The 23,285-nt window shown below is 35.0% G+C and overlaps 3 protein-coding genes across 3 annotated transcripts; all 3 read right to left on the bottom strand.

Moving 5' to 3' along the window:
- Window positions 1-533: 533 nt before the first annotated feature.
- On the bottom strand, window positions 534-5,713 carry LOC130630437 (uncharacterized). The gene is made up of 4 exons (XM_057443927.1): window positions 5,520-5,713; window positions 2,672-4,391; window positions 2,423-2,560; window positions 534-2,300 (listed from the first exon to the last, which is right to left on the bottom strand). The coding sequence occupies exons 1-4, from the start codon at window positions 5,601-5,603 to the stop codon at window positions 949-951; spliced, it is 3,294 nt and encodes a 1,097-aa protein (XP_057299910.1). The 5' UTR covers window positions 5,604-5,713; the 3' UTR covers window positions 534-948.
- A 1,000-nt stretch (window positions 5,714-6,713) lies between these two features.
- Window positions 6,714-10,192, bottom strand: LOC130630447 (uncharacterized). Its single transcript, XM_057443945.1, has 3 exons — window positions 8,922-10,192; window positions 8,546-8,666; window positions 6,714-7,902 (listed from the first exon to the last, which is right to left on the bottom strand). Exons 1-3 carry the CDS (start codon window positions 9,163-9,165, stop codon window positions 7,275-7,277), a joined length of 993 nt encoding a protein of 330 aa, XP_057299928.1. The 5' UTR covers window positions 9,166-10,192; the 3' UTR covers window positions 6,714-7,274.
- Window positions 10,193-10,370: 178 nt separating this feature from the next.
- Window positions 10,371-16,256, bottom strand: LOC130630441 (disabled homolog 2-like). The gene is made up of 9 exons (XM_057443931.1): window positions 16,143-16,256; window positions 15,865-15,929; window positions 15,343-15,414; window positions 15,061-15,162; window positions 14,735-14,866; window positions 14,181-14,378; window positions 13,784-13,846; window positions 12,494-13,313; window positions 10,371-11,842 (listed from the first exon to the last, which is right to left on the bottom strand). The coding sequence occupies exons 1-8, from the start codon at window positions 16,165-16,167 to the stop codon at window positions 12,498-12,500; spliced, it is 1,473 nt and encodes a 490-aa protein (XP_057299914.1). The 5' UTR covers window positions 16,168-16,256; the 3' UTR covers window positions 10,371-11,842; window positions 12,494-12,497.
- Window positions 16,257-23,285: the final 7,029 nt, after the last annotated feature.

The raw sequence follows: 23,285 nt of genomic DNA, 5'->3' as shown, positions 1-23,285 counted from the left end.
TAAGATTTTTAGGCTTTTGCAAGCACTGTTAATAAATACCCTTAAAGAAATGCAAATTATTAATTTGGCAACAGAGCAACTGCAAACTCAGAAAAAATGCATCTTGTTTTTTTCCTAGTAAGGAAATGTCGGCATAAAAAAAGTGGGCACGTAATATTATTAGTGACCTGCTCAAAGTTCGGTCGCTTATTACCGACTCTTTTTACTAATAAACAACCTTGACACCTGGGAACGAGGTTGACAAATAAAGTAACTTAGTCATATTTTTAAATAAATTCAGCTCGTTTACCTAATAAACCTGTCACTTAAGGCCTGTTTGATGACAGAAATAAAATGAATGCTAAAAATAAATGTAAGGAAATAAAGTTCAAATTGAGAAGCTACCAAATTGAGAAGCTACTAGCAGGTCAAAGGAACAATTAAAACCTTTAGTTTCATTTAGCTCGTCCCCAGGCTCATTTTTCCTTCTCCAAGTATAGGACTCTATATTAACAACAGTTGTGAACAAAATATTTGGAAAGAGAAGTGCGCGATTAGAGAAAGTTCATATTTCTATGTTATGTTTTTTTATTAAAATATTTACAATCCTAAAATATCATAGTGTAATATTATAATTAGACAAGTCGAACCCTTACAAATTTCTTTGTTAAGAAGTGAAAAATTGTTTTTCCTTGACGATGAACGATAGAATTAAAAAGAATAAAAAATGAAAAAAAAAATGTAACTTTTTATACTACGCCAATTGAAGGGAAATTTTAGCGATAAAAAAGTGATGAGTCCACTTTGTTTTTACATGTTGGCTCGAGCTAGAAAAAACATGCGCTGGGAACAAGGTTGTAGCGCCCTTTTGTTTTCCACCAATCGTAAGTTAAATTAACGCTAAGATGTTAGTAGAAAGTGAGAGTTTTAACAGTAACAGAGGTAAATAAAAGCGTTTGCGAAATAAATTTAACATATTGTCCCTGCAACACTAATCTTCTTTATAAAAGTATTCGTAATTCCGCTTCGCATCTCTTTAGGATTTTCAAATAAACGCAAATTCATATTGTCTGTGATATTTCGCAGTTTCTGTGATGCACTTGGTCTTTTCACTGTTTCCAAGGTTACATAAACTGCCGCAAGAAACTCCTGCATTGCTGGTTGGACATATTTGTACATTATTTGTCCACTTTGCAGTTTGAGCATTGTAAAAAATCCAATTTTTTCCATTTCTTTGATCTGTTCTCTACTAGCCAATTTTGTTCCATATGTTAAAGTGCTTCTTTTTGCTAACATATCGAAAGATAATCGAGCCGCACAGGCTACAGCTTTCATTATTTCTTCAAGCTGCGCAATTCGCAATAAACCTCGTCTAGCATTATTAGGTAGAGTTTTGTCGTAATAGTAATGTTTTTTCAAATAGTTCAACAGCTGAAAAGTATAGATATCATATGATGAGATCGACATGTTATTGTACTTCATGGTGTGGCAGAAAGATACTAGATTCGTGGGCAATTTCAGCATGAGTTTGAAACTTTGATTTTTTTTTAGCAAATTGTTAACTGTGAGTAACTTTGAAGCATTATGTCTGAAGCTTTTCTCAATGTATGCGTCTACACAGTGGTCGCTGCAACCGGTCATATGAATAAGCACCATGGGTAAGCTGGAATGAAGTTTCTGAAATTCGGTCACGGCATTTGGTCGACCTGTTATTATGACTTTACTCTCACGGAAAAGATTACTTTTTAGGCGAATGTTATAAAATACGTTATGCGGGTTTGTTATCACCCCGTCTGTAGTGAAACCAGGCAATTCTTCCAAACCGTCAAATATGAACAATATCTGGCGGGAAATTGTTAGTATGTCATCGACTGAAATATGCTTAAAAATTCTTCGATATTTCAATTTCCATACTTCTTCAAAAGACATATTCTTTTTATTAAAATAACCAAAATCCCTGCATTTAAAATGAAAAACAAATTTAAAATTTGTCCATGATTTGCCCTGTGCCCAGTGCATCGCAATTTCTTGAGTGAGGAATGTTTTTCCAGTTCCTCCTGCGCCTTGAAGAAGGAATATGTTTTCTTTCTTTTCTTTTAAGAGGTGCGCTAATTTAACATTTCCTCGTTGGTTTAGTTGTTGAGAGATTTGCTCCTCCCGGGTGTTGAGAAAAAATATCTTTCTAAACTCCTGATGACTTATAATGTCCTTATCTAAGAAATAATTCCTGTCTTCCCATCTACCATTATTGAAATTATCATGCTGATCAGACATTTTGTGGTAATATAATCGCAATTCTTTTGCAGCTGTGCGCAGATTGTCTAAAATAAAGCAAAAACGTATTTTGTGTTATATAATTTAGTAAGTGAGAGAAAAACTTTCAGAAAGAGCGCGAAAACCAGACTTAAGATTATTTTTAAAAATCAAAAATAAAGTAACTTACAATCTCGTTTCCAGTCTTCGTATCTTTCGATATCTCTCTTTGAATGCAAAATCAAACTTCCCGCCAATATTTGGAAAACCAACAGGTTCACAACAATTACAATAACCAATAAAAACACAAATGGAAATACTGCAATACCTAAAATTGTGTGATTTATGCAAATTTATATGATTCATGTAAATTTATGTAATTTATGTAAATTTAACAAATTTGTGTAATTTAAGTAAATAAATTAAAAAAAAAACATACCTTTTGTAGTAAAGATGGTAGACACCTCGTCGGGGTCCTTTGCTTTCTCAAAGACTCGTGAACACACGTCATGTATTTTCTCCTTATCTTTATTGCGTGAAAACAATTGTATAAAACACGGGTTCGTCTGCTCATAACTGGTACATACCGTGTTGGTCTGTTGTAAAATACTTTCTTTTGCTTTTTCACAGACTCGTGGCCACACGGCATCTATTTGCTCAATAACTTCTTTATGTGAGGATGATAGATCAAAACACAGGAACGTGTGCTCTCGACTGCTAGTTGCAGGGATGAAGTTGCAAGTCAGATTGTACCAATTACCAAACTGCTGATTTAAATAATTCAGAAGTGATGGCGATCGGGACGCTAGATTAGGAACTGCGGCGGAGACCTTTTGCACTTCTTCGTTGGTCCATTTAAATTTTTTGCGGATATTAAATGTTATATGTATTGAAGCGAAGCGATACTTCGTGGCTTCTACTTTGACGTCTTGATTTAATTCATTGGATAACAAATCCTCAAGGGCAATCCTGAAGTAGCTTCGCAAATTTTCTGATTCGCTCGAATACTGCATTTTATAACAATCTGGAACTGTGTTATTAAACGTTATGTCAACTTGAACGTGATATAAAAATGAATAGCCATCCTCTGGAGGAAGTGAATCTACAAAAGGCTGCGAGATTTCAAATTGCTCTGCGTTTTTACCAAGCTCTTTCTTTAAAATTTGTGTAACGTTTTTCGTGTAATACCCTATCACGGCTTTCACTCTAGGCGAGTCAATATCACTTGTCTCGCGACCTAGACACATGCTGCGTGCGACACGCGTCCACAGGCTTTCTTGGCCACGCAAGTCCATGCTTAACGTTTTTCTTACGATTAAAGGTTTTTCAACCGCGTTTATGGCGTTGTTACCCCATGTGATCCTGTCTATTTGGTTAGAATAAAAATTGGAATATTCTTTCACGGTAAAGTTGACCACAGTTTCCATCCGCAAGCAAGCCTTTTTAACAGTTTCTTTCAATATGTAATTTTGTGCATGAATAAAATTGAGAATTGTTTCCACTGCATTTGGAAGCCCTTTCATAACATCGTTCCACGTGCTACACCGAGCAATGGAAATCGTGCCATAGCTGCCATCTTGAATGAGTTCACATTCACTGGAAGTGATATGGGCGCTCATATTACGCGCATCTTTCATAAAAACAAGAGCATCCACAATAGCTTCCGTTTCACATGATGCGCCAGAATGAGATAAACACCTTGAGCACAACATGCATACGTTACAACATATTTTCCGTGTATGATTCCCACCTGAGCTAGCATTAACACATATTGATCTTGCCCTGCGTGATCTAGATTTACAAGTTCTAAACTGTTCGACATTTCTCAATATATCATATAACAATGTTAAATCCATTTGGCTAATGTCAATCTTCGTTCTAATTCTAGATACATTGCTAGGATCAAACACCCGCCATTTGTAATCAGCATATGACAACTTCTCTACCTTTTGTAAAAGGGTGTGATTCCTTAAGCATTCATTAAGAACCAAACTCAACGCTTCCCCAGGATCATTCACTTTGTTGTTTCGAGATATTGGATTTTGCAGTGAGAGGATTTCAAGAAGTTTACAGGCTGCATTTTCCGCTTCTATTGATAGACAATTTAATTTGTGTTGGTATTCGTGCTGGATTGGATGAGTGTGCATATTGTGGAATTTCTAAAAAGAATACGATCAGATTTAAAGTCAAATTTTTCATTTCAAAAGGCCTTCTCCTCCCCAGACCTTTTTAGGATAAACCGATTTGTATGAAAAAGAGCTCTAGGGACGAAAATGCAAGAAAGAATTCTTCTTTATGTAAATAAAGAAAAACAAAAGGACTTTTAGAAAATCAAATTTATAAGGCTTTGCGTCAAGGCCATTTATTCAATTCTTTTTCTACAAAATAATAGACAAAAATACAACATTATTCTCAACCAGAACTCTTCGAGACAAACCTGAGGTTTATCTTAAAGAGCTCTAAAGACGCGATTGGGACTACCAGGGCTTCAAAGTATAAATATGAAAACACGTCAAAAGAAGGCTTGGGGACGAGATTGATAATTTTTTCATTCGTTGCCAACACCACGGAAGTTGTATTCCCTCAGATATTAATCAGCGAGGGTATTTCCCCGTAATGATTTCAAAATGCTTTTAGGAAATTCCCTAAATCATAAAAGCTTTGCGATTTGTTGTTTCAGAATTCCCAAATTTACGACAAAAGTATACTATCCTATCGTAACCGATTACAAGAGTTTGTTCATATTCTTTTACCAGAATACGCAACCGCACATAATTTCAAGCAGCTTCGTGCTTTGCGCTGTTTTTACAATTTGGACTGTATAATATTATCTAGAAAGATGCGGCTAAAACACGCAATCATACATTTTCCGCGGTTTTGTAAAATTCGAAAAAAAAAACGAAAATTAAATAAAGTGTTTGGTGGATTATTTTACGCGATTTAAAAAAAAAAATTTTCTAATGCATAATACTTAAGAGCGTTAGTGTTCCAAATTAGGCTTTTATAAACAAGTGCCATTTGCTGTGGAGTTATTGCTTTCTTCCTAATCGTAGAAGAGAAATTGCAGTGCGTTATGCCAAGCTAACCGAAAGTTTCCTGATTTTGTTGAGTTGATAAGCTGCGCTAAAAGAATCTAAAATATTACAGCTCTCAGTACTGGGTTTCTGATTAAAAAAATTATGTGAAAGATTCGAGAAATGAGAAAATGCGATTCTTTAAGTTTTTTCTATTTCGCTCATTTATTTTACTTTCACGACTATAAACTTAAAAAAAAAACAATAACCTACCTGTCTCTTTGCTTGTTTATCTTTTTTGATGTTGTGATTATTTTTAACTGATTGCCAGTTATTTATATCGCTCACTGCTGACATTTGATTGGTGCATATTAGAAAACAATGTTAATTTCAATAACGCCTGTGTTACACTATTTCAACATTTTACACTTCCTTGTAGAGCCACACAAATCGATATTGTTGTCAATTTATATTTTTTTTATATGATTGGGAAGTTTGTAATTCAAAAATACTAATTTCAAATAAAAAAATATATAAATTTTTAAAAACATAAAAAATGAAAAATTAAAAAGGGAAAAAATCAACCAACAGAGATTTTTTAAAATAAGATTAATCTGTTTACAAAGTTTAAATCTCCAAAACAATTTTTACTTGATACACCTCTACGTTTAAGGCTAAAAGCTATAAGCCTTTGGAGACGTAACTAAAATATTTCAGTTTAGACCATATCGAAAACAGAGAAGCACTATGAACTATTCGACAGGAAGTTTATCTGACTTTCAGAAAATATATACTTTTATTTCGCAGTTTAGGGAATCTAGATAATATCTCAACATTGGCTTTTCGTGTATCCTTAACACGAAAATCATTGTCAACGTTTAAAGAAGAAAATTGCCAGCAGATAATTAAGCTAAGTTTCACCTCGTACAAAACTCGGTCTTAACACCCCATTTTGTACTTAGTGTAAACCAAACATTGTACATCATGATAGGCCAAATAATTATTTTTGTTTACGTCATTCCATATAAGGATATAGTCAGCATGTTTCGTTTTCGCTGCTGTCGTAATATTTGACCATCTTGTAGAACAATTCTTTACTCCTGCTCTATGTGGCGGGTGTGATGCACCCGCCACATAGAGCAGGAGGCAGTGTAATCAATCCATGTCTAGACCTACCCAAGATCTGGGAACATGGTTGACGGGCAAAAAATAAAAAAATATATTAGTTTTGATAAAAAGTAGGTCGTATTTTTTAACACATGTAGGAAAAAATTAAAAAAAGGTTTGTTCACAAAACCTTAAAATGTTTTAAGAATTTTAGCAACCACGTTAGTTCCCAGCTCTCTCGTTTAACCTCCGGAAGTAAATAGCCTCGTGTCTCCATACGCATGCGCGTTTGGTCATGGCGACGAGAAAACAACAAACACCACAGCACAACAAAAGACTAAAAAGAAGAAAACTAACAAATAATAGCGAATACCTCAACCTCGTCCCCAGGGATTCTTAGGCATTTTAAAACCTTAAAAAACCTTGGGAACAAAGTTGGTTCTATTCAAACTTTCACAAATAAGATAGTATCTTTCAAAAAAAAATGCCTAAGAAAAAAAAGAAAAATAACGTAAGAACTACAGAAAAAAGAATTAGGAAAGACGAAACAAAAGAATATAAAGAAAACAGAAGAGTTATTCTAGCATATATAATAACAGCGTTGTTTTCTTGGAGTCATGAGAAACTAAATACTTTGGAAGTAACTTTTCCAAGGTCCTATTTCGTTAGAGCTAGGTACGAAGTTGCCTAAATTGTTGACCAGATCCCTAGATAGTTGTTACTCTCACATATAGATAGAATTAGGTACAAGGTTGCTTAAATGGTGGACCAGATCTCCAGATAGTTGTTACTCTCACATTTAGATACAGCTAGGTACAAGGTTGCTTTAATTGTTGACCAGATAAGGAAGAAAGATTTATACGTTATAGTACAATTTTGACCGGTCTTAGAAGGAAAAAAACGCATACGGAGAGTTCTACTTTAAAAAACAAAACTAATTCTATGCCAGATGGATTGACGAAGACTTGACATGCTAAAATCCAACTTGCTGACTGCATCAGATTTGGCGGGAACTGAAGTTGAAGCATCATTGTCTTCTTTGATGTAACCATCTTCGTCGAAACTAATACCAAGTCGTTCAATTTCTTGATTTTTTTCGTGTAGATAGCGACGGAACTTCTCCGGGGAGATCTCATTCAAGCTATCCATAACTCCAATAGGAGCAATGACGCTATCGCGTGGGGTCGACGTTGTAAATCCGCACGATTCGTCAAGATCTTGTACAAAAGGCATTTCATTATCAAGCGCTATGCCCTCACAAACAGGATCGTGGTTTCGTTCACAAAATGGCGTGCTTGTTACGCCTTCTTTACTTATATCGCTTTTGATCGTCTTCATGTATTTCTCTTCGTCCTGATTGGCTTTCGGAACGCTTTCTTCTCGTTCCACGCTTGGTAGCATAGTAGACGAACACTCAACAAAAATCTCGTCGTCCGAATTTTCCGATTCGGATTGATCCGATACTTGTACAAAGAGCTTCTTTTTTATTTCCGTGGAAATCTTTGAAGGGATTGCAGGCAGGGCTAACAAACTTTCCTTGGTGTGGTTTCTACAATACAAAAATATATCGTTAAATAATTCGGCTAAAAAGGTAAATAAAATTTTTACAATTTTGTCAACTGATTTTGGAATAATTAGTGAACAATATTTTTTCAAAGCAAGGTTAAAATAGAAATATAAAAATACAAATACACATGCAATGGAAATTAACAATTTTTCATTTTTATCTAACAGTTGCAACTCACATGTAAAATTAAATATCCTTTCTTTATATCATTTTATTTTTTAAATCATTTTAGTTTTTAATGCACTATGAAAATCGGCGAGAAACTTTTACACAACCTTTGTTGTTTAACATATAAACAAAACACTAGAAGTTTCTTTCCAGTCCTACTTTTCGAAAATTGGTTTGATGAACTGACCGGCACCCTATTCTCATAAGTTTAGACGCACAAACGAAAAACGATAGATATTTATAGTTTGCGTTACTATTCGACGCGCTTTTTGTAGTAAAGGCGAGCATAAAAAAGGGCGCGAAAAACTCTAAAATTAACCGTCATTGAGGAAATGAATATATTACACTCATTTTTTAAAGAATTTAATTCTTTCCTGAAGTTGTATTGTTGAAACTTTCACCACATATCCACTCAACTGCGTAACAAATAAAACGAATTGTAAAAAAACTCACTTACGCTGTGATCTTTAGTAAAATTCCAATTAGCGAATAACGAATTAAAAGTATAGAGAAAAGCGATACTGCTGTTTGAAAGTATAACACTGAAATAAGGCTCTTGTATTCACGCCACCATGAAACTAAAAAATGAAAATAAAATTCTGTTAATAAAGCTTAAAACACTCTCGTCCACAGAATCATGTTTTCAACATAGTTTTAAAAAGGCTGTATTTCAGAAGATCATTCTAAGTAAAGTGCTTCCCATTTTTGTGTTTTTATGCTGACACAGCAGAATCTAAAACCTGTTTATTATTTTAAGTCGAAGATATACGTCGAATCACGCAAAAGTGAATGTGCGGGAAAGTGCAGAAGGATATAAAAGCCAGAATACTTACAAACCAAGTAATTAAAGACAGAATCTGTTCCGTTATTTACTTGTTTTTCGTTCTCACTGGTAGTTGCACCCCCAGGGTTGTCAGACAAATCAACAAAGCTTATTCTATTTTCCTTTGCCAGCGAAGTTTTCCGTAACATCTCACCCAGGATTTCCACGTTGTCATTAATAAATATATTTTTCTCAGTACTGGGCGCGAATGGTATAGTATTGCCGATCGGTTCTGTAAAATACAAATAGCTCATTATCCGGTTAGAAACCAATGTATATTTTCATCGTAAAAAATAAACATGCAAGAATATACAAACGCAATTTTCACAAAACACCTGGCGAAGTAAATGAATTGCCGATGTTTGAGCAATAAAATTTTGATTCTCACTTTTTTCTTGACCACACTATCGAATAAGCTTTTTTTCCTGAAGATATCGGTGGCTTTGCGGCTTACAAAGCAAGCTTGAAACACGCACAATCGTTTTTCCTCGTTTATATAGCTGTTTTTTTCAGAAACAGGTAAAGGAGCTAAAGTCTAGTCGTGAAAATTACATTTCTCCATAAGCGGGAATTTTCCTGTTCTCAAAGCTCTTTGATTAAAAGTAAAAATATCTTCGGATGCAGAATAGCTGCAAGTGTCAAAATACTGTCAAATAAATAAAATATAATAATCTGCTGAAGGATGTAGTACAAAGTAGTTACCTATACCTGTCGAATTTCTCGCAAAGAAAATTTCAACACATGTCCGGCTATGAAAATACACAGCTAATGGAAAAGATAAAAATATTGGAAAAGAATTAATAAAGTACATTATAACTAATGAACGAGAAATATTTTGAACCTAGAAGCGCCAACCATGGCGGGCTTCAGCGATGAACGAATAACTGGAAGTGACTGTTATGTGAAAGAAGACATCCCATTGTTGCTAACATAGCGCGTCAAAAAAACAAATGCAATGCAATGGTTTTAAGGTGTTTTAAAACTCATCACCACGCGCCAATGACTTCGTTTTTGGTATAACAGTGGCAAGGGATTCCTGCATTGAAAAATTATATTTGTATAGTATAGAGGGTAAGAAGTTGCTTTTCACAAATCCTATGAAATATTTTTTTTTTTTTTTAAAAAATCTTTTTCGCTCAAATTCCAAATGACTTGATAAACAACTTCTCTCCTCTATTACATACAAAAATATTTCATTATTCTTGTCAAACCTCCTTGTATATACTTGCTAAAAAAGATATATAAAACTTTCACTGGGGACACATTCATAATGGCAGCCTTAAGTAAAAGTTGTTCAAAAAAAAAATGATGTGCTTATTTCTTCAACACTTTTTCAGCCTCATGTTTTTATGAAATAATAATAAAAGCGTGTATTAAGAGAAAGAATTAAAAAAAAAGAAAAAGAAATAAATATGATAGCAAAATGTATATTGGAAAGAACAAAAAAAGAAAATAAAGATTATTAAAACATTCTATTATATTTATTTAGACTATATATCTTATATATAATTACATGATTCGAAACAAAACAAAAATTTATAATTAGAGAGTAGACAATACGGCAGGAGGGAAACACAAAAATTCATGTCATTCCTCATCTTTAAGAAGCTAAACTGTTTACTGAAGATGGGGGCAAACATTTTATCGCTATTTCTGAGGTTTCAAACACAAGATTTTCTGTTACCGTTTAACCATGGTTATATATCTTGCATTGTCAACACTTTCTTAAATGAAACAATATAATCAATTTCAGTAATCATAAAGTCAACAAAAATATCTGAAATATTTGTGCGTGTAGAAAATATTCTAAATAAGGAAGGCTGGTGCTTGTAGATATTTGATTGACGCATGCAGTTAATGGCGTAATTTCTAGCCATTCGCATCATAAGTCACATAAATGAATTATCCAAAAAAGCTAAATTTACCATCTACTATTAAAAATTCATTCGTAGTAAAAAAAAATTTAAAAAATTTCTCTTTTGTATACAAAAATATCCATAAAGCTTTTACCAAATAATACATTTCTAAAACTGATGAAATTGACTAATAAAGGGATTGGGAACTAAGTGCAGGCCTGGTAGATTTTTGCTGAATTAGCTCAATTTCCTAAAACCACTTCAAGATAACCTCAACAACAAAAATAGACATATCCTTGCTCAGTGTTTTAATTGTTACGTATTGACCAATCAATTAGATTTATTGTAGGTTATCAGCAATCAAATCGCAATCAGAAAGGGCCCTAAAAATTGCCAACCAAGCATTTGCAAGTGAGAAAGCGAGTATAGAAAGTTATTAGTCACAAAGAAAAAAAACGTGAAATACGAAAGTTTAAAAGCAAAAAGTATTTTCGATATATTAATTTGCTATCTTGAAAACTATAAAACTATTAAAAAACTCTACGATGGAGAGAAAAAGTAAAAAAATTCTCCGGCGTAGATTCAAGGAACTGAATAATTTCATCAGAATTAATTTTAATTATTTTTTATCGGTATAAACAAAAAATATAAGCGTCCAATCAAATCATCCTTATATAGCGGATTCTACCAATCATGCCAGTTCATTACTGCGCGTCAGCCAATGAACACACAGAGAATTTGATGCAGAGTGGACTAAACTTTAAGAAGATTCATGCGGGTTTAGGAAACGAAATTCTGCAGATCATTAATCTCATTTGAGAATTCGTGGGACAGAAATCTGGCTTCAATGAATTATCTCGAGGTAAAGATTTAGGAGTGACTTAATACTGGTCAAAACAGCGAACGTTTCACTCAATATTGGTTTAGAGCGTGAGTGAGTGTGATCAATTTATATACTAAGTTAATATCTAGCTTACAAAATACAAGTGCTAATGAACGAAACATATACGAGCATAAAAGAAAAAAATAACATACATACATCTTAAAACAATATGTTCATCGTGGTTTCACGCACCTAATTAAAAAAGTAAATATTCATCAGTCAAATTGAGAAGAATAAGTACATTTCCTTCAAACGTTTGACCAGAAAGATAAAGCACATAAGGCTGCTGACACATGGGTCAAGTGTAACAGGCGTTCATAAAGGTTGGTTTTCACACAGCAGCATTTTGTGAAAAGGTAAAAAAATGATAGGCAGAAAAAACTATCATGTCTGTACAATATTCGCATTAAAGACTTAAGAGTCTACTTCAGGTTGGTAAGAACGTATAGTTTTCAAAGGACTCCTTTTATTATGACTTTTAATATACACGATTCATTGATAATATTCATTTATAATTTTGATTTATAAGTTCAGAGGTTACTTACGTTTTTTTTGTCTGACAAAAATAAAAAAGAGGAATTTTCAATTTTGCTTTACTGACCGTAAGAGCAAAACGAAGCTCACGAAAAGAAGATTATTTTAACTTTTTCTTAACCGCCCCAATGCGCAATCAATGATGGCGTAAAATGGCGCCCAACAATAAACAATCGGAGCACATACATTTTAAAAAGATGTCTTATTTCAATTCGCAGTTTAAACTTTGTTACTCAATCTTTGTAGAATTAAAACTCACCCATCATCAATAAACTGAGCAAGTCAATCTTTAACACAAAACTTACTAACCGCTTCAACTTAGCAGGTCAAAGGGATCATTCATTGTATTGTTAGTGGTGTTTGTTACCATCGGCTGAGGCGGAGTTGGCGCCGCTTTCTCTCCTGTTTGAAGATCCAAAAATGCAAATGGATCAGCCACTGCGGTATTTGTTTTCTTCACGTCTACGCGTGGCGCAGGAGTCGGTCTGGTGACTGTCCACCCCATATCTTGCTGTGGTTGTGGTTGAACTGGTTGCGATAAAAACGGATTCGGAGCTACAGAAGTGGCAGGTGGTTTTGGTCCTGCTCCATAAGCTCCAGCAGCCATCGGATTACTGCCATACATCGGGTTCGGATTAGTAAACGGGTTATTTGCTGCAGGTTGCGGTGCATACGGGTTACTCGCTGTTTGGGAAGAAAACCCGTTTGATTGTGGAAAGGACGGATTAAATCCATATGATATCTGTTGTTGCTGCTGTTGTTGTTTGTGTAACTCGTTGATATTTTTCTTGAGCTCAGCAAAAGGGTCATTCATTAACAAAGCCCCGTCAGCTGCATCATTTGCTGTAGTGGCAGCAGGCGGTGCGGTAAGACTGAACAACTCGTCAGAACTTTTGCTGGTGGTCGTAGCAGTTGGTGGTTGTGATGCGAAGAAATCTAAATCTGCTGATGCAGCAGCAGCAGTAGGTGTTGGCTGGTTAGCGCCACCAAAGGGGTTGAAGTCACTACTTGTATTTGTGGTAGGTGCGAAGGGATCATTCAGAGCAGGTTGAGGAGCAAAGGGATCCCTCGTATTCCCAAACTGTAAGTCGGACAGCATATCAGATGAATCTGAGTTCGGAATGCCATCCTGAAACATAAATAATAGTTTCCAGACAAAACACGGGCAAAGATCTTTTCCCACTTTGTACTAACTCCAATCGCCTTTGTGCGTTTTATTTCTCAATGGAATACACAATCCGTCCTATTAAAGAACTCAATATACATTTTTACTACGGAGAGAGTGTAGTGGTAGCGCATTCGGCTTGTAATCATAAGGGTTCAGGTTCAATTTCTCACTCTGGCGCACTTCAAATGTAATGTTTTCTGCCCAATTGGTGCCATCTATTGACCGCTAACCGGCTTGAGTGGCAGGCAAGTAAGTTAGAGCAAAGCTATACGTGTCTCTGGCGGTAGTTACAGTCAAAGGGGACGAAGAGCCAGCCATTAGGATGGAATCCCAAAGGGCGTTAAAACTTTCCGTTACTTCCTTACTTACATTTTCTTATTTATCTATGACCAAGATGGGTTTACAAAACAACTTCTACAGAACGTACTTACACTTTGCATAACTTGTATCTGCTCGTTAAGTTGTCCCCAATCCACTGAAAATGGATCTCCATCCTGCACGAAAAATACATCAAAGGTACAAAAAAGAAAGAATGACAAACCATAAAGAAATGGCGTTTGTATCCAAAGGACGATGATAATAGCAGCAAAACAGTACCTTATATTGACATTTCTTAAAGCCATGAAAAACTTACCGAAATTATTATTTGGCCGAAAACTTTTATTTGGTGTGTAAAACAGTTGTTCGGTTAGGCAATAGTCACATTTCGACTTAGACAGTATAAATATCATAAAAAACCCAAAGAGAAACAAACCCAATCCTAAAAAATTTAAGATTTTTTTGGCTACGCTTGTTTTACTGTATTTTCAAAATGTAAATGAAGCAGACCTGTTTAGCTTCTTCTCCAACATCTATTAGACCAGTGGTTGATGGCGCTTCTGCTTTTTTCTCCTCAGTTGCTGCTAATTTAGCAGGTTCGGCTACCGGTGTGTCGTTTTTTATGTTTTCTTGAGCACGTTTCTGTGCTTGGTGCCTCTCGAATACTTCCTGGAATAATTCTTTTAATGTTTTTGTTATTTGTTCAGCCTTAAAAATATGAAAAAGCCTTCAATTTAAAGCATGTATTACATGCTTCTATTAGACGCCCCAGTAGGTCTCTGTTTACAAATTGACTCCGAGAAGACACACCTCACTTTAAAAATTGTTACCACACACATTTCTAATTTGTTGTAGTGGAAATCACAAATTATTATAAATGACAAAACTTTCAGTAAAATTTCCAATGAATTTTATGTTGTCAAGAAAAAGGATTGAGACAAACATTTTGCTTACTTCATGCCAAACATACATCAAAAGTAAACTGACCTTTTACAATGGAAAATATGTGAAGTTAAACTGTCAGTGAGCATATAATAACTAACGAACAAGGTACTGATACCTACCTCTTTCATCGCCTTGATAGCAAACAATTTGTAGCCATCTTTAGTACCAACGATATATCCAAAAGTTCTCTTATCATTATTGTCATGACTGATGTAGGAAATTCTTTGTATAGGATGTGCATATTCCATTCGCTAGAAAAAAAAATTCTATTAAAAAGATGGATGCAGTTCGAATACCACGTTTTAATATTCAATTGTTTTGTAATTGCCATGCTTCGATACTTCGGGTCTAAATTCCTGATAATCAACTGATTTCATGGTAAGCCGTGAAATATAGTCAGTGTATAGGAAAAACAAAAAGACAAAAAACAATTTAGTTTCCATACCTCTGAAGCTTCATCAAGTAACCTAATGCCCCGGAATGTTATATTGACTGTAATTTTTTGCTTGTGACTTTTCTTTTCTTTATTATTTCGTAATGCTTGAGCCTTGAAATTGAACAAAAGGAAATAAAACTAAAAACGCAGAACAGATTCCGACCATGTGGAACATGTTTAACTCCAAGGGATTTTTATTAAAAACATTTAAACCACAGTAGGATCATGGACATAATAATTATAATTTTGAACACAGAAATCGAGTATTATTGAAGGTAAGTAGTGACGTACTGTTAATTGGTTTAAAGCTTCTTGACATATATCATCTCCACGAGCAGCTGGTACACTTGTAAAGCCAATCAGCTAAAAAAGTAAAAACATTAAGAAAAATAACTTTCATTATTTAAAAGGAAACTTTTACTGTATAATTAAACACAAAAGTTAATTCTAACAAATTTATTATTAAGGGAATTTAAAATTTTGATGATGTCAGAAATAATCAGACCCTCTACAAAGTACCTTGCTGCTATTGTGTACAGCCGATAACGCTGATCAAATCAGTGGTCAAAAAATATCATGCTTTAATTTTTCTAACATCATCCAAGAATCGTTAATAAACATAAAAAAAATCAAAAACATTTTGATGTATTAGGATCATGTTATTTTGCAGAGTTTCTCAATTATTTTAAGGAGAAAAAGTACATATCAGTATTGTCCCTCACAAACACATCAAATTTTTCGCATATTAAGAATAGATTTTTTTCTCTGTTTATTAAAGTTCTTGAATGTTAAAAATTAATTCAACAAACTTACTTTGCACTTGAAGTCCACACCAAAGCCATCAAATTTACTGACAGCTTCATCATCCTTGGTCACACCTAATAAAAACACATAAAAAATAACCTCACAAACTTGATGATCTACGAAATCAAGTACTTTTCACTTTATATAATGCCTTCAATAATGTTTAAAAATGCTAACACAACTCTGAGTGTTACAAGTTAGCACACATTAGAATGTGTGCTAACTTGTGTTAGAAAATTCATGAGCTAATTTAATTTCGGCACAGCTATACGACATCTATAATATACCTTTCTTGATTTTTTCTTTGACCATAGTTAACAATGTGACTGTTGCAGCTTAGTAAGTGTATAGAGCTATAACCAGCTACTCTAAAATAAAACATTGAAAAAAATTTACAAGCTATAGGCAGCTACTCTAAAATTAAAACATTAAACAAAATTTACAAACTTTAATTGGTTTTAGTGATGGCAAGTGAAGCTAGCATAGTTTTTTTACCACTGGGAAATTAAAAAGATATGGTGTGGAGAAATAATACTGGGTCATGAACAACTTTTTTGAGGTCAGAATACTAACTGTCCTTGTTGATTGATTACTTTCTTTAATCATATGATCATCATTCTCAGCTTAACGTCCGTTTTCCATGCTAGCATGGGTTGGACGGGGTATATTAATGACCCTCTTCCAATCTGATCTAGACTGTGTTAGATCTAAACTCAACTTCCTCTCTATCAAGTCTGTCCTTATAACCTCCTGCCAAGTCTTTCTCGGTGTGCCTCTGGGCTTTGCCCCAGGAACTATCAAGTCTCTACACTTTCTTACCCAATTATCCTCCTCCATTCTTTCCAAGTGCCCCAGCCAATTCAATCTTCTTATCTGGATAACATCTTTAATTCTACGGAGACTTAGCCTGCTTCTTAGCTCATCTGAACTCTTTCTGTCTCTCAGACTGGCATTACACATCCACCTAACCATTCTCATATCATTCCTTTCTAAACGGTCAAGATCTTCCTGCTTCACTGCCCATGTCTCACTACCGTACAACATAACACTTCTTACACAGGCCTCATACAACCTACCTTTTACCTCAATTGACAGGACTCTGCTAGTCAATAAAGGAAGTAACTCTCTAAACTTTTTCCAAGCAGAACCTATCCTGCAAGTAACACTTCTTCCAACACCCCCTTCACTGCCCAACATATCACCTAAGTAACAGAAGTTCTTAACTATCTCTAACGAGCCACTGTTGTACATCATTAAAGCTGGAAATACTTCATTCTCTATAATCTCACCTTTGCAACGCTTGCATACAAACTGTATGCCAGCTCTTAACCTTCCACTAATACTACTGCACTTCTTATGTACCCAATGCTTGCAAGTCTGACAAAAAATTGAGTTACTACCAACCCCTTTCCTGCAAACTCCACAAGGCCACTTTCCAACTACAAGGTCACACTTGGCTGCAATGCTACTTATCATGACTTTAGACTTTGCTGTGTTTACCTTCAGCCCTTTCTCTTCTAGTCCTTTCTTCCACTTCTCAAACTTTTCAACTAATTCTTCCATCGACTCTGCTATGAGAACCAAATCATCTGCATACAATAACTCCCATGGACAACCTGTTCTGAACTCCATCTACAGCGCCTCTAAGACTAGAATAAACAACAAAGGACTAAGTACAGAACCCTGATGTACACCAACATTTCCACTAAATTCATCACTAAGTGAATTCTGACACGACTTCTAGAATTGCTGTACATAGACTGTACCATTGTAACTATCCACTCATCCAACCTAATTTTTTCATAGCCCACCAAATAACTTTATGTGGCACTCTATCAAAAGCTTTCTCTAAATCTACAAAGGCAAAATAGAGATTCTTTCTCTTTCCTAAATACTTTTCCTGAAGCTGTCTGAGTAAAAATATTGCATTTGTAGTGCCACGCCCTGGAACAAAACCAAATTGCATCTTATCTATATCAATTCTTTCTCTAAGTAACTTATCAATCACTCTTTCAATAACTTTCATTACTTGATCAACCAACTTCAAACCTCTATAGTTACCCCTTTCTAATGCATCACCCTTGCCCTTGAAACAATTCCCTATTACACTCGACTGCCACTCACTCGGAATAGCACCATCCTTTATAATCTGGTTAGCAAGACTTGTAATAAGCTCAACTCCAATATATCCAGATGCTTTTACCATCTCTGCAACAATACCTGATACTCCTGCAGCCTTGCCAATCTTCATTTTCCTAATAGCCTCCACTACCCATTCTGTCTTGATCTGCATAGCTGGCCCTTCTACGACATCATCATCAGACAAATTATCCTCGTCCCAATCAAACTCAGTGTTAAGCAACCTCTGATAATGATTCTTCCAAGCTACCCTTTTCTCCTCCTCTGTGCTAGCCAAAACACCTTCATCATTACGTATACACTTCTCACCTACAATATCTTGATTAGTCTTCTTCATTTGCTTTGCTATCTTGAATACCTCATTGCGCTGGTCTTCCCTTCTTAACACATCTGCAAATCTGTTTCTCTCTGCTTCTGATTTTGCCTTATACACTGCTGTACGAGCCCGACGCTTAGCTTCTAAGTAAATATTTTTACTACCACCCGACTTCCACTATTTCCAAAGTTTCCTCTTTTCCTTTATACACTGGTCAACCTCATTATTCCACCACCAGCTCTGTCTATGTCTAGCTGGTCCTTTCGTCCACCCACAGGTATCATCAGAAGCTTCTAGAAGACAATTCTTCAAAGTAGTCCAAGTACTTTCAACATTGTCACTATTACATTGACTATTGTAGGCTAACTGCTGAACTTTTGCACTAAATTGTCTTGCTACAATCTCTTCCTTCAGCTTCCAGACTTTTCGACGGGGCCTGTACTTTCCCTTGGCTTCTTTGACACTCTTCAAGATAATATCACAAACCAGCAACCTATGCTGGGAAACACACTCTTCCCCCGATATAACTTTCACGTCCTTCACCACTTTCTTGTCTGACTTTCTAACCAAAAAGTAATCTATCTGTGTCTTACAACCACCTGACTCATATGTTATCAGCCTACTCTGTCTCTTACTGAATGATGTGTTGCAAACCACCATGTCCGTTGCCATTCCAAACTCAAGCAATCTCTCCCCTTCCTTATTTCTGCTCCCAAATCTCAAGAAATTATTTTTTTCTTGGATTTTTTGGGTGAATGGTTTCACTTACACAAACAAAGATAATAAATCCTCTTGACGGTGATTCAACACGGGCGAGTGAATGTTACCATAGCCCCGGGTTAACCCAAGCCATGTGAGGGAAATTGGGAAGATGGCACACTGTGTGGGCCGTTGGATGTTGCAGGGAGTTGTCTAGTAGAGCGCGGGCTCTAATTGGGTCTGCGTAGCTCAAAATGAGCTTTAAATACTCTAGGACTCTCCATCTAAGCCATGGCCCCTCCTGGAAATAATAGACAGGGTATATCCCTCGATATTTGTGAGGCTAGCCATGTAAAATATGCACATCTATGGTGTGGTCACACTAGCTTTGTGCTTTTTAGTCGATTTGAATTCAGGGATTCATCATCAACATCATTCCCAGCTAACGTCTGTTTTCACGCTAGCATGGGTTGGACGGGATATAAATAATCCTCTTCCAATCTAGTCTGTGTTAGATCTAAACTGAAATTCCTCCTATCAAGTCTTTTTCAGCCTATACCTCAGGGCTTTGCCCCCGGAACTACAAGTCTTAACACTCTCTTACTCAATTATCCTCCTCTATTCTTTCTAAGTGTAATTCTTTTTAAAAAATCTTAACGCTATATATATTAGCCAGCTTCTTAACTCATCTGAACTCTTTCTCTCTCAGACTGGCGTTACACATCCACCTAACCATTTCTCATGGTAAATGCACATCTCTCTATTGTCTACACGGTATATACCTATATTATGTACCATATGATTATGAAGACAACTTATCTAATATATTACAATCCAAAAGAAAGTTTTCTTAAAAGAAAAGACTCAGGTTTATACAATTTGACCTGTTTTGTTTGTGGACATGGGGTAATTTAATCTTCAAACTTTTTCTTCTGAAAAATTATTATTTTAGTGTAGTTGAGCTGCACCCACATAAAAGTAGTTTCAACAGGTGCTATACGCAACATAATTTTGAATTGTTTTAAAGCAATTTTTAAAGTATGTACCATGCATTAAGTTTGCATCTGAAAAATTTTTTTAAATACATATCCAAGTAACTTTCTTATACTTACTTGATGTAATTAAGGTTCAGCCCTTCGTTAAAAATTATCGGGCTTCTCTAATATTGTGCTATTATTAAATTTTGAGTTTGTTCTATTGCTAATAGATTGTTTTCGTTTACAGCCGACAGCCGACAAGTGCAATTCGAAGAAGTGACACAATAGTAGAATTGAATCGACACCGGTTGTGCTATTCATGAGATCACCGGCAAAAAATGTGTAAGTTGCCGAAAAAAAACCTCAACTTGAAATTTGGCGCAACATACATATTAAAAATATCCTAGACAAAGCTGCAATCTCTCACACAAATATTGAGGAATGGCACTTTTTTAGCTATTTTACTAAGTTGACAAACAGCATTAACTCAAAATTACTAAAATTAGAAATTTTATCCTTGCCAATATTTCATTGACCCTTTACATCTTCCTAATGTATCAAAACTACACAAGTTTTTCCTGGCATTTCAACAATATATATTAAAGACATTCCTGAAAAAACTGACACCCTAAACCTGAGAACAATCAAGGCAAACTAGAACTATCTGAACACAAGCTGAAAAAAAACACAGCAGGACTTTTTATGCTGATAAAGTAAGATTTGTGTCTTCCCTTTGCGTGTTTTGTCCTCAAAAGTGACGAGACTACAATGACAATTAACAAACTTCAAGCATAAGAAGCACTGCCGCTGTAACATTTACAGGTAAATGATATATATTTATATGTAGTTAAAAAGGAGAGATAACGAATATGTTTTTTATAATTCTTGGCACAGACTGGGATCCCTTCCTCTTGCCGGCAATTCAATATGAGGAAGTGAATGTTACCACAGCCCCGGGTTAATCCAAGCCATGTGAGGGAAATTGGGGAGATGGCACACTGTGCGGGCGGTTGGATGTTGCAGGGAGTTGTTTAAGTTGGTGAAGCACGGACCCTAATTGAGTCTGTGTAGCACAAAATGAGCATTAAATACTTTAGGACTCCCCGTCTAAGCCATGGCCCCTCCTGCAAATAATAGACAGGGTATATCCCTAGAAATTTGTGAGGCTAGCCATGTAAAATATGCACATCATCATCATCATCATCTTGATTGGTTCTTTAGTATTTGGACTAAGAAGATTCACCAATTATGCATGATGTCATGAGTATGGTCTGCGAGGGTGTTATATTTAACATTGTTGACAAGCCATATAGAGTTAAAAATGTTTTCTGGCCATTAACTTTGACATGCTTTGAACATTTTACATAAATTTCAATATTTAGTTACCATAATTTTGCTCAATGCTAACCCATGGTGTCCTAATTTCGCATAATTAGCGCAACTTTTAAGACAAATATTTCGAGAACAGATAGAGATTTTTCAAAAAAATAAAAAAGATTTCCAGGGAACTTTCACAAATCTTTTATTTTTGCTAACTTGATTTTTCGCAGGAGGCAACCTTTAACATGTACATGATTACGGCACCAATTCCCCATATTTTCTTGTTGACGTGCCAGGTTCTGAGCGTACATGATTGTGTACCATTACTTGAACACTGAGCTCGATTTATCGTGCACAATAAAAATAAATATTTTGTGGCCTGACAAAAAGTTATTTTTCAACTGTTCTATTCAAACTTTTTTTTGGAGTGGAGGTATCTTTTCATTGTGAAATTAAAATATAGTTTGCATATAGTTTAGATTTAGAACATTTATCAGTTAAGAGATGCTAGCTACCAACCACAGTAGAAAAGTCTTTGTATATTTCATGAATGTCTTAATTTTCATGACAGGAAAAATTATGCTGGGATTTAGTGGAGAGGTCTCATATGGAAACATTGTCTAAGGTTTTAAACTATTATTGAGTATAGATTAATGCCTTCTGACTTCATTTACAGTTCTAACAATGTCTTCAAGTGACAATAGCTTACCGCTGGAATTGTAACCAAAGATATTATCTATTAGTGTCTTTAGATTGGGTGTCCCTACTCTCTGGTTGATGATTCAGAGAATCTTATGTACAGAAAGGATGTTATTTGGGTAAAGGTGTGACCTAAGAAACAAGTGCTGCACACAACACAGGCCCGTTGTTTCTTCACTCGCCTTAATTTTATTGGCTTATATATATTATTAATTATTCAATAAAGTAAGGTAAAAATCTATTTTGCTTTAATAAATTGTTGTTGTACTAAGAAGGGAATCCTAAACCTCGTGCATACTAAACACACAACAAATTATTTGCATTGTCGTTTGTTTGAGTTTATGGCCCAGGAAACTGTTTATTTTTTTACACTTTTGACTATTAGCTAGCCACATGTATGGCTTACAAAATAAAGACGACTAAGTAATTATAAAAAATTCTTAATATAGCCAGCTTCCACCCAGATTTGTTAAGCAAATTTTGCAACAGAACAACATTAGCAGCTGACCGAGCTCAGCTTACACTTTTGATCTTATTTAATGGGATGGCTTTACCCACTAGAAACTTATTATTTCAAGAATTCAAAAATTTTGTAAGGTGGGTGTGACCAAGATAAAGTTTTTTAACCTCGTGCATCCCGTGTGTATCATTGACCCCTGTCATTGTCCCCTAAAAACTGAAATATCCAGCGAGTTTTACTTTCGCAAAATAAAGGAGAGAAAGCGTGAATATTTTCGCGAAGTAAACTGTCTTTAGGCCCGCGAATATTTACAAAATTAGTGAGTTCAATGTTTAAAAAAATTAGTTTAGTTAAAATTATTTTATTCAGTCACATTTTATTTCTAATTACGCAGGAAAGGACAAAGCGCTAAATCAAGTTTACAAATAATAATTCTCAAAATATTCCAGGGCACACGAAAATCGATTTGAGCGAATCAAAAAACAATTTTTAACTTAATCTCAGTAAAACATAAATTTTCTACATGGCTTTCATTTTGGTACTCCAACAACAATACGATAAATGGATAATTTAAACGAAATTATTTTGAAGAAAGTGTTTTGAAACGAAGCACGAAAAACATGCTCATTGATGACCATGACTTTTTTTTTAAAATTAAAATAACCCCAATCAACAATTCATTCTTTAAAACAAGACATGTTACTCTAAGCATGGACACTTGACATTTTGAATATTTCTTTTTTGTGTGGTTATATTATATCTATATTCGCAAAAATGTTTCTGCGTGAAAATTCCTAGACGTCCCAATTCGCGAAAATGG

This window comes from Hydractinia symbiolongicarpus, chromosome 2 (genome assembly GCF_029227915.1).
Source record: "Hydractinia symbiolongicarpus strain clone_291-10 chromosome 2, HSymV2.1, whole genome shotgun sequence".
Lineage (NCBI taxonomy): Eukaryota > Metazoa > Cnidaria > Hydrozoa > Anthoathecata > Hydractiniidae > Hydractinia > Hydractinia symbiolongicarpus.
The sequence above is the reverse complement of the archived record's forward strand: the minus strand, read 5'-3'. Positions and strand labels throughout refer to the sequence as shown.

Bases quoted from the DNA above. Each gene is read 5' to 3' on its own strand.
- LOC130630437 (XM_057443927.1), bottom strand. From the start codon at position 5,603: ATGTCAGCAGTGAGCGATATAAATAACTGGCAATCAGTTAAAAATAAT. The intron at 4,392-5,519 runs GTAGGTTATTGT...TATTCTTTTTAG, and splicing joins ATAAACAAGCAAAGAGACAG to AAATTCCACAATATGCACAC. The intron at 2,301-2,422 runs GTAAGTTACTTT...GCTTTATTTTAG, and splicing joins CGAAGACTGGAAACGAGATT to ACAATCTGCGCACAGCTGCA.
- LOC130630447 (XM_057443945.1), bottom strand. From the start codon at position 9,165: ATGAGCTATTTGTATTTTACAGAACCGATCGGCAATACTATACCATTC. The intron at 8,667-8,921 runs GTAAGTATTCTG...TTCATTTTTTAG, and splicing joins TGTCTTTAATTACTTGGTTT to TTTCATGGTGGCGTGAATAC. The intron at 7,903-8,545 runs GTAAGTGAGTTT...TTTGTATTGTAG, and splicing joins ATTTTACTAAAGATCACAGC to AAACCACACCAAGGAAAGTT.
- LOC130630441 (XM_057443931.1), bottom strand. From the start codon at position 16,167: ATGGTCAAAGAAAAAATCAAGAAAG. The intron at 15,930-16,142 runs GTATATTATAGA...TGTTTTTATTAG, and splicing joins CAAAGAAAAAATCAAGAAAG to GTGTGACCAAGGATGATGAA. The intron at 15,415-15,864 runs GTAAGTTTGTTG...TTACTTTTTTAG, and splicing joins GTGTGGACTTCAAGTGCAAA to CTGATTGGCTTTACAAGTGT.